This window comes from Bombyx mandarina, chromosome 05, assembly GCF_030267445.1.
Source record: "Bombyx mandarina strain Sakado chromosome 05, ASM3026744v2".
NCBI classification, from domain to species: domain Eukaryota; kingdom Metazoa; phylum Arthropoda; class Insecta; order Lepidoptera; family Bombycidae; genus Bombyx; species Bombyx mandarina.
In genome coordinates this window covers 8,454,414-8,468,813 of record NC_143212.1, presented here as the reverse complement: position 1 = coordinate 8,468,813, position 14,400 = coordinate 8,454,414, and the positions used below count along the sequence as shown (strand labels likewise).

Genomic DNA, 14,400 nt, shown 5'->3' with positions numbered 1-14,400 from the left:
CGACTTAGGCTACCAGTGGAAGGGAAAAAAGATGATAAATTAAATTAACCTGGTGTATTATGACATTTTAAACAAACTTTCGAGATTCCTCTCTATTAAAACTATTAATTTTTTGTGAAAATGTGCATAGTTAGAATTGCACTAATGTGAAATCAGATTGAGTTTTGATTTCGAAGACAAATAAATGCTTAATGTAACAAAATAATCTTGTCACATAAATTGATATTCAAATAGCAACTACCGAATAATCCTAGACAGCTGCGTCTCGCGAGGGTTGCTTTGTCGCATATCGCATTTGCAATTTCAGTGACGGCGTGTGACACGAACATACTAAGTATTCAACGAGTTTTGTTGAGATTCTGAACAAAGATTCAATCGTTACAATGTCAGGATTCCATTCTTTCTTTAAATAAAGGAAAAGAAAGGATCCAATTTTCTAAGCTATTCGCTAATAACTTTTTATGAAAGTGTAGGTATGTACCTAATCTCGGCATGAGTTGAATCACTATATTAAATATGCAAATTCGGCCCGTTTGGCGTTAAGGGGAGAAATTCGCATGCAGGTACGATGACCTGAATTGTCAGAGGTGGTCAACAATTAGAATTAGAGGAGCGCGGGTGGGCAGTGGGCGGCCGGGTGCTGGGCGGTGGCGCTGATGGCGGGCTGGTGGCGGGTGCGTCAGTCGGCGCTCGCGATCCGTGCGCTCGGCCGCCGCCTTGCAGTCGCGCCGTGATCTTTATCGGCGGGTATTATGCCGGCGCACCGGAGTCGCGCCCCACGTGCCGCGAGCTCGCCGGTGCCCGCCGACTACGCGCCGCCACCACACTACCACGCTGTCCTCTCATCCTCCAACAACATAACACATGCGATTATACAGCTCACGTCTACCGGAATGTAAATATTTATGGATGTCAGTTTTCAGTTGTTTAGATTGGCTGTGAATTTTAAGGTACGTAAGTAATGTCTTGTGTTTCGATTTTGCACGACGTCAGTTTTAGAGTCAGAACAGTTACGTTGTGATAATGAATTATAGATTTGAAAACATTATAACTGACCGATAATGAATTAAATATATAGCACGCTTGTTCGATATTGTATTGTTCTTTGTGCCTTTGTATATAATTGCTAACGATGACTTCGGTTAATGGCGTTTCAAATACCCTTTCTATATTTGGATCGATAGTTCAACATTAAACGTAGGTAACGTGGGTTAAACAGATTTTTCGCATTACATTACGTGATTAAAATATGACGGCATCAAAACTGTGCGCCGCCGCGGTTACAATTCACTATAAATTGGTTCATGAACATTTTACGATTTTTAGCTGAAATTTTATTTAGGATAAATAATTTAAAATAATTTAATGAAAATTTAATGTTTGTTTAAAAAGTTTTTTATGTGCAAAAATAAAAAAGTAGATTACAAAAAGCTTAGGCAATTTATTTATCTTTGATTTGCTGAAATATCATAAAATCGACACACGTGTTAAAACTTATCGGATAAACAGCTTATTTTCCAAAATAAGAAAATCAGCTTAGAATCTCTTAGGGAACAAATGTATTTACTCATATGTGTACAAACTCACCATACACTACTACTACTAAATTCGTAGTTCTTTATTATTTTTGCAGCAGTTAGGTAAACCTTTAAAAAGGGAGTAAACAACCCTAGGAGTGAAAAAGGTCAGAGTGCTAACAGAGAGCTGAGTATTCATCAACATCAACAACAACAGTCGACAGCCGAGGCGTGTGTTTTGTACGGTCTACACATTTTTTAAATTGCCACATAAATTCACAGTAGAGCGAGACCGTGTCTTTGTGTCTGCAACAAAACGAAATAAACAACGAACGATATCGAAAATTCGTAATTTTTTCGTTTTTTCGCACATAAATATTCGGCCCTTCGTAACTGATATAACTAACATAACTCTGAAATGTTTATCGTTATTGTGAAACCTAACACACATATTCATTGGCGTAACATGTTTAGGTGAAAATGAAATCGGCAAGGCGTGTTCGTGTACATGAAGATGCTATACGTCATAGGTAATACATGATCTGTATTATTATTGCAATTTCATTTCTTATACTACTCATGCGTAGTGTTTTACATACGTAGAAACAAATTAATATTTATTTAATAATTTACACATCACTAACGATCACCACTTTAATAATTTTAACAGCTTAAAGATTTAACCAATTAGTAGATAGTTTACAAATTCTGTAATAATAAAGTCCCTGTTCATAATTAAAATGCCTATCTAAATACAATCGAACGCGTGTATATTATTCTGTAAATATTATTATCCTATCACATTTCTTAGACATGAACAAACACAATTCAGCAGCAACCTTCTCTGTGAAAAAATATAAATATATCTTATAGGTACTTGCTTTATCTTAATACTATTCGTCAGTTAGGAATTGATACCAATTTCTTTTCTATTCTTTACAGTTGATGTCTAAATTTAAAATGGAATTCATTACGTAGGTATACCAAGAAACCCAAACAAATAGGTAGTTAATGGAAATTCCGACCCGTATTGTTCAAAAATTGTGCAAGATCACACAAGACAGGTACACATTCGATCCAAAACTACCTAATTGCGGGGTAGCTAATTGTGACTGAAGTCATGATCGCGACTGAAGTTCACATTCTTTTTTTTTAAATGAAATATTAGAACATTCGACTTATTTTTGGTTACAGCCTCTCATGAATATTGGCACTGCTAGGAATATAGCCAACTTCTACTAAACATATTCGTTTTATCTGAAAAACAAATACAGTAAAAGCACAATCATAAATACAAGGCTCCAGCATTACTTATTCAAGTCATAGAGCTATCAGACATGGGTAGACCGTGAACGGTAAAACTGAAAACAATTAACGTATTTAATATCCATTGTAACATTACTGTAATAAGAATGAATAGTTTATAAATAAAATTAAATCAAACTTTCAACGTTTAACAAATTTAAAAGGGTTTTTATTAGGTGATGGTAGCTATGACATTTAATTAATCGGCAAATTCAATTTTAAGAATTTACTGTTGTTAATGTGACTTTTAGATACTTTATTTAGGTTCAAACCCATAACTTTAGATTTTTCTAATCTAGTGAATAAGAGTATCGTCGGGAATAAATCACGGTATTATTATTGTAAAAACATTAATTACAAAATAGCTATTACATGAAAGCCTCAATATTCAATTTCCAACCATAAAACAACTTTCTAAAATTGTACTGCCTCAATTAAATGTCCTTCGGGAAGATGAGTATAAGCTAAACTGAGAGCATTCCGGGATTATTATAAACGACGACTGTGCGTTGAATAAGAAATATTTGTAGTTCCAAGCTAATCATCATCCACATTTGCCTTGGGGGCCTTAAAATGTGAAAGTCGTTTGCGGGAGTGAGTATGCACTTCGTGGAATACTCTTTGTTTTAGCAGTAACTGTGATTAGTCTCAAATATTTTAGTTCCTTGTCTTCTGCCTTTAAAAAAGAGTTTGAGTATGGTCCTGTTTTGGCGCTTTCTTTTACGATGTCGATCTTCCCGCACCATGATAAATTGAACAAACAATATGTAAAGTTTCGATTGAAGAGAGTGATCTTAAAACCAATTCTAAAACTCCTAACATTTCTACTTCACCTTAATGTCAATGTCACGAGACTTTAACGAATTTAGTTAAAGTTTAAATTAAACTATCATTTATTGGTGAAAGACTACAAAGGGAAGATCTTCCACCAACATTGACCGACAATCCGAATAATAAGTTCGAAACTTATGTACATAATATGCTAACTTGTTTTAAAAATGTTGTTAGGGCGTTTCAGGTTTTTGTCAAATATTTTCCATTATATCTTAGCCGCAGTTGCAGCTTACAACAGGTTATAAGAGGTATCCCGAGAAGTTTTATTTTTCTAAAATAAAAAATAGTCTATGAAACACAAAGAAAAACCTATGTTTATAATATGTAAAACTAATCCGTTATTGTTTTTTTTAATTAATTATCATAAATAAAAGAAGTCTATAGTGTGGTTTCAGCCTTACTAATTTCTTATATTTTTAATTCCAAAACGATGCCTCACGAGCCATTTGTTCGGAATGAAAAGTGGCCTTCATCATTCACTTTTCAGCTCATAAATTAAAGAATAAAAGCTAACTTTGCAAAAATCGATCTGTTGGTTCAAAGGTCAGATTTAGAAACGAGTGAATGTACTCATGGCCCACTTAACTTTACGTGAGTACCGTAACCCATAAATATCATGATGTGTATACCGCCACTCATCTTGAGACATGAATGAGTCCGTTAGTTCCATCCTGGAAACAGGAATTCATGTGATTTCATGACAGCAACAGCGGTGGCCTACATATACGGTCTTTTAACACGGCCTACAGTTGGTAGCAAGTAGGTACACTTTTTTAAGAGATATTGAAAGTTATTTGTCGCATCTTGTGGCATATAAAAATCCATTTAATGCGCTGTTCATCTGATTATTATTTATTATAAATTTGAACACTTTTATTTAACAATTTCGTTGTCTGGATAATGGTTATTTATTTAGCCTGTAATAGTCTCTTACCTCTTAGTCAGTGTAGGGCAGCGATCGGCAACCCGCGGCTTGCGAGCGCCATGCGGCTGTTTGACTCTTCGGATACGGCTCTTCGGCGAAATATTCAATACAGGCACGGAAATTTACATACTAACTATCTTGCCTTTTTAGAGAAGAGTAAACATTTTTGAAACACAAGGCTATAAAAGTATATGTTGAAAAAAAAATTATATTAAAAGTATATTTGGTTTTTTTGGTTGAGGTGGCCGACCACTGGTGTAGGCCACAACCAATTGAATCATTCACAACATAATTATGGAAGATTATTTCATTAAACCTTTTACTATAGGTACGTGACACAAAAAGGCTTTGCTAGATAGTTAACTGTGTGGTCAAGGTTAACTGTAGCTATAATGTGACACCAAGTGTCACGCAAACGCTCAACTTGGTAAACCAAACACGATATTGTCGATTAGTGAGGTAAACTTAACTAGAACAACCACAGTTTTTAGTTACTTCTGTGGCGTTTGACCAAATGGGCCATCTAATGCTGAATTACCACCGCTAATCACAAAGATCAGCAATGCCATGAGCAAAGCCAAGCCGCTGACTACCAGCTTACTATTTTTTGGCATTTTTTATGAATGCCTGGAGACTGGTTTCGAGCTTTATAAAGCTTTTCCAATCTTATCTAACGACAAGTCATCGTTATTAAGGAAAAAACAAGTCCTGGATAAATAGACTGACCACTTCAGGGACGATCTCTATATTGCTCATTGATACATATAAAATCCTGACATGAGATCATCGTTTCAGTATGCCTGAAATTATAGTCGGGACGAGAACTTATCGTCGGCGCCGACGAACTGAACCGCTTGCTCCTCAGGGTAAATACAAAGGTAATAAAAAAATCGACCAAAGAAAGCAGCGTCACTATTTATATCTACAACTAGCAAACCCGGCGAACTTTGTTCCGCCACACGGTTTGTTTCAAACACATCAACCAGTCAACTTCAAAATTCTACTATAATTAACACAATTAACCACAGAATATTTTTAGCTGTCAGTTGCGTTTTGTTATAGTTACCACGTTTTATGTCAAGTCCCACGGGAATGTGATAAAAAGTATCCTATGTCCTTCTCCTGGTTCTAAGCTACCTCCTCACCAATTTTCAGCCAAATCAGTTCAGTCGTTCTTGAGTTATAAATAGTGTAACTAACACGACTTTCTTTTATATACATAGATCAGCGTTTGGGGTCCTACATTTCCATTAACGACTTCCACGATTTAGGAATTAACAAATAATAATATATATAGTATAATATAAATTTGCCTAACGTACTAGTAGAATGTATTGCGAGATTGCGCGGATACATAGCACCAACCTGGACATTTTTGCCGTAAAGCAGTCAGTGGTACGGTTCGAAGGGTGGGATTGTCTTTATAAAACACAATTGAGACATCGACCTCATGTCTCATGATGGGTGGTGGCAATCACATGCTTATATCTATGGCCTCCAGCGTATCCACTTAACATCATGTGGGCCATGAGCTCGTCCAACAATAAACTAAGTAAAAATATATGTAGGTAGTGATTTTTTTTATTGCTTAGATGGGTGGACGAGCTCACAGCCCACCTGGTGTTAAGTGGTTACTGGAGCCCATGGACATCCATAACGTAAATGCGCCACCCAGCTCGAGATATAAGTTCTAAGGTCTCAAGTTTAGTTAAACGGCTGCCCCACCCTTCAAACCGAAACGCATTACTACTTCACGGCAGAAATAGGCAGGGTGGTGGTACCCACCCGCGCGGACTCACAAGAGGTCCTACCACCAGTAATTACGCAAATTATAATTTTGCGGGTTTCATTTTTATTACACGATGTTATTCCTTCACCGTGGAAGTCAATCGTGAACATTTGTTTAGTACGTATTTCATTAGAAAAATTGGTACCCGCCTGAGATTCGAACACCGGTGCATCGCTCAACACGAATGCACTGGACGTCTTATCCGTTAGACCACGACGACTTCAAAGCTCTTGCATTGCTGATATCCATGGGCGACGCTGACCACATACCAGCAAGTGAGCCCCAACGCCATTATCTAAGGCCATTTAAAATAGAACAGATGCGCATAACGTTACAACATTAAACATTTCTAAATTTTATCCATGAGATAACCCCACTTCTTTTGGTAAGAACGCGCTCCGACAAAGTCAAAATTGTATTATTGAATATTTTGAAAACCTAATTAAAGTGATGTGCTAAATATAATCTTGTGAATATCGTTCGTTCTAGGCCCGAATAAAACGTAAACTTGGATTGTAATTCCTGCTGTAGTGGAATGTACTCAAGCGCTATCTTTATTACATGCATAAAAAGCCTATAAAGCTCTTTGTTACGATTACCTAATTTAATCAGAACTACAAAGATTTTAAATGAACAGCTGTTGGAAGGCCATTTGTAATAATCAGATACAAATAGAACATCCTAGATGCAGTACGTGAAAAATACACTACAAAACCATAATACCCATATATTTATAATAACAATTAAATTAATAAGTACTTTTCATTATGAATATATCGTCGTATATACCCGTCAAGCGCCTAGGGCCATGGAACATTTCCGAGACAAAACTTTTAAATCTTGTTGACAAAATACGACATTTTAAGAACTAAAATATCGTCAATTGTTGTTCTAAATTTTTTTGTGTCCTCATTCATATGCCTTGTATAATAGGCATGACATTCTAATAACGTTAAAACAAAACGCTGTTATTTATGACCTTTACTTTAAATAAAGAAACTATTGCTATACTATAGTAAATAAGCCGGTTTTTCTAAACTGCTGTGAAGAGGTAGAATAATAACTTTATTCAAAAAGTCAAGTAGGTAAATATTCTTTTGGTGTTTGTTCATTTTGGCGTAAAATATGGTGAACGAATATGTACATTGTACATAATATTCCTATTCTTTTGTTTGCCTCAATAACTTTATTTACTCTATATCGAGGATTAGGGATATTGTGAGAGATGAGTAAACCTAATCTTTATTGTGTGCTCGTAAATCGATCATCGGTCAAGCGTCTTCCTGTTTTGTTTGATTTTTGGAAAATTTTCATTCGATTTATTGTTTCTAGGTAGATTGAAACATAAACAAAATGGACTTCGTTAAGACAAAATCATTGAAATATTTCACACGCGGAATCCAGGAAGAACCCATATCTTCAAACAAACTGCCCCTTTGTAGACGAGCATACTGACCACCTGGTAGTGAATGGTCAACATCGCTCATGAACATAACCAAGCCTCTTGCATTCAATAAAGTAAAATGATGAATATTAAGGAATAGTAGACCTATTGGCTAAGTTAAGTAAGTGGTGGCATAGGTTACAATACATTGTCTTTATATTCTATTTGTCTTCTTTAGTAAATGCATAGTGGTACAGTCTCAGGAAGTAATATTTCGACCTTCGGTCGAAGAAAAATAGGATAGGATAGGTCACCGATATACAAAATATAGAGCCGCTAAAAATACCGACGATTATAAATATACCGACATTATGAGGGTTTGTTCTGGAAATATTCCTACAGATGGTTCTGTTTTTAAATGGGTTAAACATCGCCCCAACTTGTCTCTATTGCTGTGTATCTAAAGGTGTACATGAAATGGTGGAGTGGGTTCGAAGCGAGGCTCCTAGACTGAATACATGCGAGCTTGTGTTTCAGAACTCTCTAGATTGCAGCATTGTCGTGGCAAAGTTCTTTCCAACATTTAAATTCTGTATGAACTTTATGTGTTATAAATATATGCATATATATATTTTTTTATTAATTATAAATCATTAGGAAATAGTTTGATATTAAATTTAAAATTTCAATTGAGACAAAAAGACCAACCACATACGTACTCTTCAAAAAAACATAATAAGCACTCATTAAATTCTAAAACTTCTTTACTATCTATACAGCGTATTGTGAGCTCCCACTGGTAGGTCCCATCAACTTGCCTATTTCTGACACGAAATAGTCGTTGGGCAGCCATTGTAGATTACAATTTAGACTTCAAGTCTTAATGTGGGTGTCGGCTTTTTTTGCCTACAAAATTACTCTAATCTGGTTTCACCTAGAATGTGAGGGTGAGGTTACGGAGCTCAGATTACGAGATATTGCTTGCATCTGGGCAGTGCTGCATTGAATCTACTACTGGATCGGAATCATGACAAACTCAGAAGATCCAGCGAGAAACTCAATGAGTTGTGTCAATTTCAAGTCAATTTGTAAGTCGAAATCTCATATTCAACGAGTTACCGAGTTATGAGACATCGAATATAAACGCGGCTCGGTCGCGGACTATCTTCGTGTGGGGACGGAATGTCATCCTTTTATCTAGGGTGACCGCCTTGGTACTTGACCTTTACAGCTCAGGGTAAGGACTGGCCAGAGAGAGTGATCGCAGGAGTGGTGTTACTGTGCCTAATACGAGAGGGAATGCTTGAAGTGGTGTCGGGTGGCGAACTCTGTTGTAGAACACGGCTGTGCTTTTTGTGGAGGTGGTGTCGATGCACCTCTTTCAGAACCATTGTTCTAAGGTGGTGGCCGCGGCCTAGAGTTTGCGATGGATTAACGACATATTCCTACTGGAGTAGTAAGTAAACAGTTGTGGCGAGGTGTCGGCGAGGAGGGCTAGCTGGGTCAGCGACGACCGGTGTATATCACTGATATACAAATGTCTGAATTCACGTTAAGATATTTATCCGGTAATTGTTTTATGCTCTTATATCTACGTTAAACATTTTTTTTATTAGATATTATTTAACAAACATATAAACTTAGATATCGGATAAATCATTTTTAAAATCCTGTTCACAATAATTGGCAATACTTATTAATACGTACTTAACAAACGTTCACGCTTGACTTCCACGGTGAAGGAATAACATCGTGTAATAAAAATCAAACCCGCAAAATTATAATTTGCATAATTACTGGTGGTAGGACGTCTTGTGAGTCCGCACGGGTAGGTACTACCACCCTGCCGTGAAGCAGTAATACGTTTCGGTTTGGAGTGGTTTATAGGGTGGAGCAGCCGTTGTACTGCAAAAACTGAGACCACAGAGCTCATATCTCAAGGTAGGCGGCGGCATTTACGTTGAAAATATGAATGATATGAATGCTCCAGTAACCACTTAATACCAGGTGGGCCGTGGGCTCGTCTACCCACCCAAGCTATAAAAATAAATAAAAAATGTTTGTGTGGTTTTCAGACGAATTTTCTTAAGGAAATTCTAATTGCAAAGTAATTTGATTTTACTACTTGTGAAATTATAAATATTTGAATACAACATAAATTGAGACTATAACAATATAACTGGATAAAACTGCTTTTACTGAGTACAACGTCGATATGTCTAGACTGCGCCAGACAACAGACAATCCCTTTGATCCCATTGTCATAGGCTAGAAGCCAACAACCTGACAAACTATGAGTACACGCCGGACAATTACGTTATCTAATGTTGATACGTATCTTACATTAAATCGCAATTAATATCTATCTGTGGAACACAATGTAATTTCCCACTACATATATCTCCTTATAGAAAGGTATCTCACTAAATGCTGTAAATTTTTTTTAGGAAAGTTCTGATTGCTTCTTACTTTCGGACCTATGTTAACGGTAGAAAAACTTGTTTGTGTTCAACTTAGTCAAGATTTGTATAGTACTTCAATGCTCGAATTGAGTGCTGTTTGCCTTGTTTTGATTATTAATGTTTCTTATAAAACTCACTGGGTTTATAATAGGGGTTAAAGTATGAGATTGCTGTTTTATTGTAATAGGTACTTCGAATTGACATAGAAACTTCATGGTTTGAGATTTTTCAGTGAAACTTTTTTCAAATGGTACCTATTTGGTTCTTCTTTTAAAAAATGTGCAACATTTGATTATCGACTTTCAATTGTTTTTTTAATTCAGCTTAGACAAGAAAGATGGATACTTTGAAAATTCGAGTGATTTTTGAATACGAATTCCGACGCGGAACTAACGGTACAGATACAGCTCTCAATATCAATGTTGCGTTTGGAAAGGGGACTGCTAGTGAACGCACCGTGCGATTTTGGTTTAAACGCTTTTGTGATGAAAATTTTGATGTGAAGGACGAACCACGTAAAGACCGTGTCCACACATGTGAATAACAATGTATTGAAAGAGATGGTGGAAGTCGATCTGAGCCAAACTACCCAGGAATTAGCGGCATGGTTTAACGTTACCGTTATAATAATATTGACTCATTTACGTCAAATCAATAAAATAAAAAAAAATATAAAAAAATGGGTGCCTCATGATTTAACTGCAGAAAGAAACGCGTGTTGAAACTTGTGTTCTCTTGTTGAATCTATACAGAAATGAAGGAATATTGGATCGAATTGTGACATGTGAAAAAAAGTGGATTCTGCACGATAACTGTAAGCGAAAAATGCAATGACTAATCCCAGATCAAAGACCGCAACAATGTCCTAAAGCAAAGCTTACAAATACAAAGGTAATGGTAACTGTTTGGTGGTCTCAGCATGGTGTTATTTACTGTAGCTTTTTCCGATCTGGTAAAGCAATAACGGCAGAAATCTCCTGTGCCGAACTCCGAACAATGATAGCAAAACTTGCAGTGAAACAGCCCCGACTCATGATTCGATTTTCACCATTATTGCTCCATGATAATCTCATACAGCACGAGAAACTGTTTTAACTCTACACGAACTGCAATTAGAATCATTCGTTACTCTCCGTCTTCGGCAGACCTTTCTCCAATGGATTACCATTTTTTTCGTGATTTAGACAATTTTCTGCGTGATAAAACGTTTTCTTCCCAGGATGCAGTACAACACACAGTTTGTAGAATCTCGATCACAAGAGTTCTATCGCAAAGGTATAAATAGCCTTCCTATTAGATGGCAGCAATGTATAGATAATAATGGTAGATATTTTGATTAAATAAATATGTTAAATGAAAAATAAACGAATTAAAATTTTCAGTACAAATCGGCAATTTCATACTTTAACCCCTAATATTTGTACCTATAAAAATAATGATAAAAAAGGAATGATTTAAAGAGATGAGTCTCTGGTATTGTTTTTTAAGTATAGGAATCATGATAAAATCAAATGGCCGAAATCAATTTCACATTTTTTAAGCGCTGGTAATAATATTATAGTTAAAAAAACGTAATGATTTGAAGAAAAAAATACGCAGTGAATTATTGAAAATAAGGAGAAAAATTAGTGGTTTGTAACAAAAAAAAACCATATGCAGTAAACACGACAGTAGAACTAAATAATTTAAGTATTGTGAACTGTTCTACATAATGTGCATATAAAGTCAATACGCAGTTGCCATATAGGACAGCTGTAGAATGTAAAACCACGATGTATGCACGCATTAATTCACTGAAACTCATTTACTGGCAAGACTAATTTTCACGCCAAAGGTAATTAAGTACGAAGTATACATGATATTAAATTCATCGCGGGAGAATAATAAAGGGTGAAACTTTGACAGCGTCTTTGATGTTGCCTTGTATCTTACTTGTTACGTTCAAAGAATTTACAAAACCAATTTTCGGAATTGAACAGAAATGAAACGTTGTTTACAGTGCTGACTTTGACACGCGAATTGTATTAGTTTTGATCGAAATCACTTAAGTATAATAATGAAAATAAATAACTTATGTTCAGTGAATCAAGTTTCTTATGTTCGATAAACTGTAATTTATGGTGCTCTGTTTTTGTCCTTTTAATACTTGCACATAACAATTAGTCTCAGAATAAACAGTTTTTTTCTGTATTCTGAGCAATTAGTATGATTTCCTAGAACTGAGAAGTGTTTTGCAAGTTTTACTGAAATAAAAGCTTCGAAAAATTTGCATAGTATCAATTTCTGATGTAGTAAATGTAGGATTTGAATAGATGAAGGTTAATTGATAGTCTCTAGGCCCCAATAGAATTCCGTACCTTTAATTTGACAAAGGTTGACTTGTTATTTGTTTTTTACCACGTAAATGAAATTTATAAATCTATACTACTTAAAAAATCTTTATAATGGATTTAAAACATAAAAAACTCTAAATTTTTCTACCAAAAAGTCATAAAAGTTGCTGTGGCTTTGAATTTAAATCTTCCAGGTTGAATAGGCATAGGGTTGAATAGGCATATAGTGTTAATAAGAATGCTAATTTTAAGTTATTTTTGTGATTATAAATGTCATGTCCTCAATCAAAAAGTACTTAGTTTGTGCTTAAAAGTGAATGTGAATAAATTAGTTGAATAGAATGTAGAATAAATATTGATAAATGTGTAGTTGATATGTACATGTGCTTGACCTTGAATATAATATGTAGTTACTGTTATTTTATGTTCTTAATATGTTTTGGAAACTGCTTTTAATTAGTCTGCCAGAATGCGGATTGTCATCAAAATGTACATAGTTGTTGTAAATTGTTGTGTGTCTAGTAAGTACAGTTAAAAATATTCCAATGTACCTACTTTTGCAGAAAGCTCTGACGATATTTTGTGACTCGGTCTTAAATGTGCGAAATATAATTCTTGATATGAAAGTGTCAATCACGTAGCACTACATAATATGTATATAGTGAAATCTACGTTAGAGCAGGCTTACGTCTACACAAGTAAAGTTCTTAGAAGCTGCCTTCCCCACAAGCGGGGAGGCAAGTTTATCGGCGTGATTTCATCGTCTTTCCGTCGTATTGATAAACTGAGCTGTCGATTCTACGCTATAATGTAGCTATCTTTGTCGATCACCACTATTGGCGTGGTGGAGAACGCACAACTACCTCTTTGGAAGCTATGGTTAAATAATAGTTGTTTTTATTGAACCTACGTTTTTATGAATAATATTGATTATAGCATTAAAAGAGGACCTTATAAGAAAGTTTATGTGGTAATTGTAAAAGTTCAGCTGAGTTGTGTCGTTGGTTGCAGTGAGAGTAAGAGTGGCGGCAACCGGCTGGCGACGCCTCGGATGTCGCTACTTGGCAAACCGCTCAGTTACCGCGCAACGCGACGGGACGCGCGATACCGCCGACTACAGTCCAAGTTTTACAATTTTCTAGAAAGGCCTAGAGGTTATAAGGCAGTCTTGTATCATATGATTGTGTAAGTAACTATTTATTTTTATGAGTCAATCCTTTATGAGCTTTAAATTTTAAAACAATAGTAAAAGACTGTTGACTTATTATATGTATTTAAGTATATCAGTTAAGTATGTACTTAGTCTGGCCATAAATACTGTTACAATTAAAAATAAACAAAATATTACATTTGAATTTGGAATCTGTCATTTTTATATGATTGCTCATTGAGTTTTCTCATTTTGGCGCCAATACATTGTACAATATTTTGCGATATTAAAATGGAGTGGGGTGATAAAGAGAACCGAATCGCTGTGATTGCATTACACAAAGTAGGTATGGAGCCAAATGCAATTTTTAAAACTCTTCATACGCTTGGTATTTGTAAAATGTTTGTGTACCGGGCTATTAATAGGTGCAATGAGACCTCCTCTGTTTGTGACAGAAAAAGATTTGGCCGTCCACGTAGTGTTCGTACGAAAAAGGTGGTCAAAGCAGTAAGGGAAAGAATTCGAAGAAATCCTGTCCGAGAGCAAAAGATTTTGTCTCGGGAGATGAAGATAGCACCTAGAACCATGTCGCGTATTTTAAAAGACGACTTAGGACTTGCAGCCTATAAGAGACGTACTGGTCATTTCTTAACTGATAATTTAAAAGAGAATAGGGTGGTAAAATCGAAACAACTACTGAA

General features: G+C 35.6%; 1 protein-coding gene across 11 annotated transcripts in view; it reads left to right on the top strand.

Moving 5' to 3' along the window:
- Nucleotides 1-594: 594 nt before the first annotated feature.
- Nucleotides 595-14,400, top strand: part of KCNQ (KCNQ potassium channel) — a 50,278-nt gene continuing 36,472 nt past the window's right edge. For 2 of the 11 annotated variants that reach the window (XR_016323137.1, XM_089727645.1), the window contains exons 1-2: nucleotides 11,146-11,491; nucleotides 13,561-13,734. Coding sequence is in view for 10 of the 11 variants with exons in the window: in XM_089727645.1 (XP_089583771.1) it covers nucleotides 11,277-11,491; nucleotides 13,561-13,734 (389 nt within the window). In the remaining variant the exon portion in view is untranslated. Of the gene's footprint in view, nucleotides 951-1,991; nucleotides 2,048-10,536; nucleotides 11,108-11,145; nucleotides 11,492-13,560; nucleotides 13,735-14,400 lie in introns of those variants that run through there. The other 9 variants (XM_028181561.2, XM_089727642.1, XM_028181568.2 and 6 more) reach the window with 9 other exon arrangements.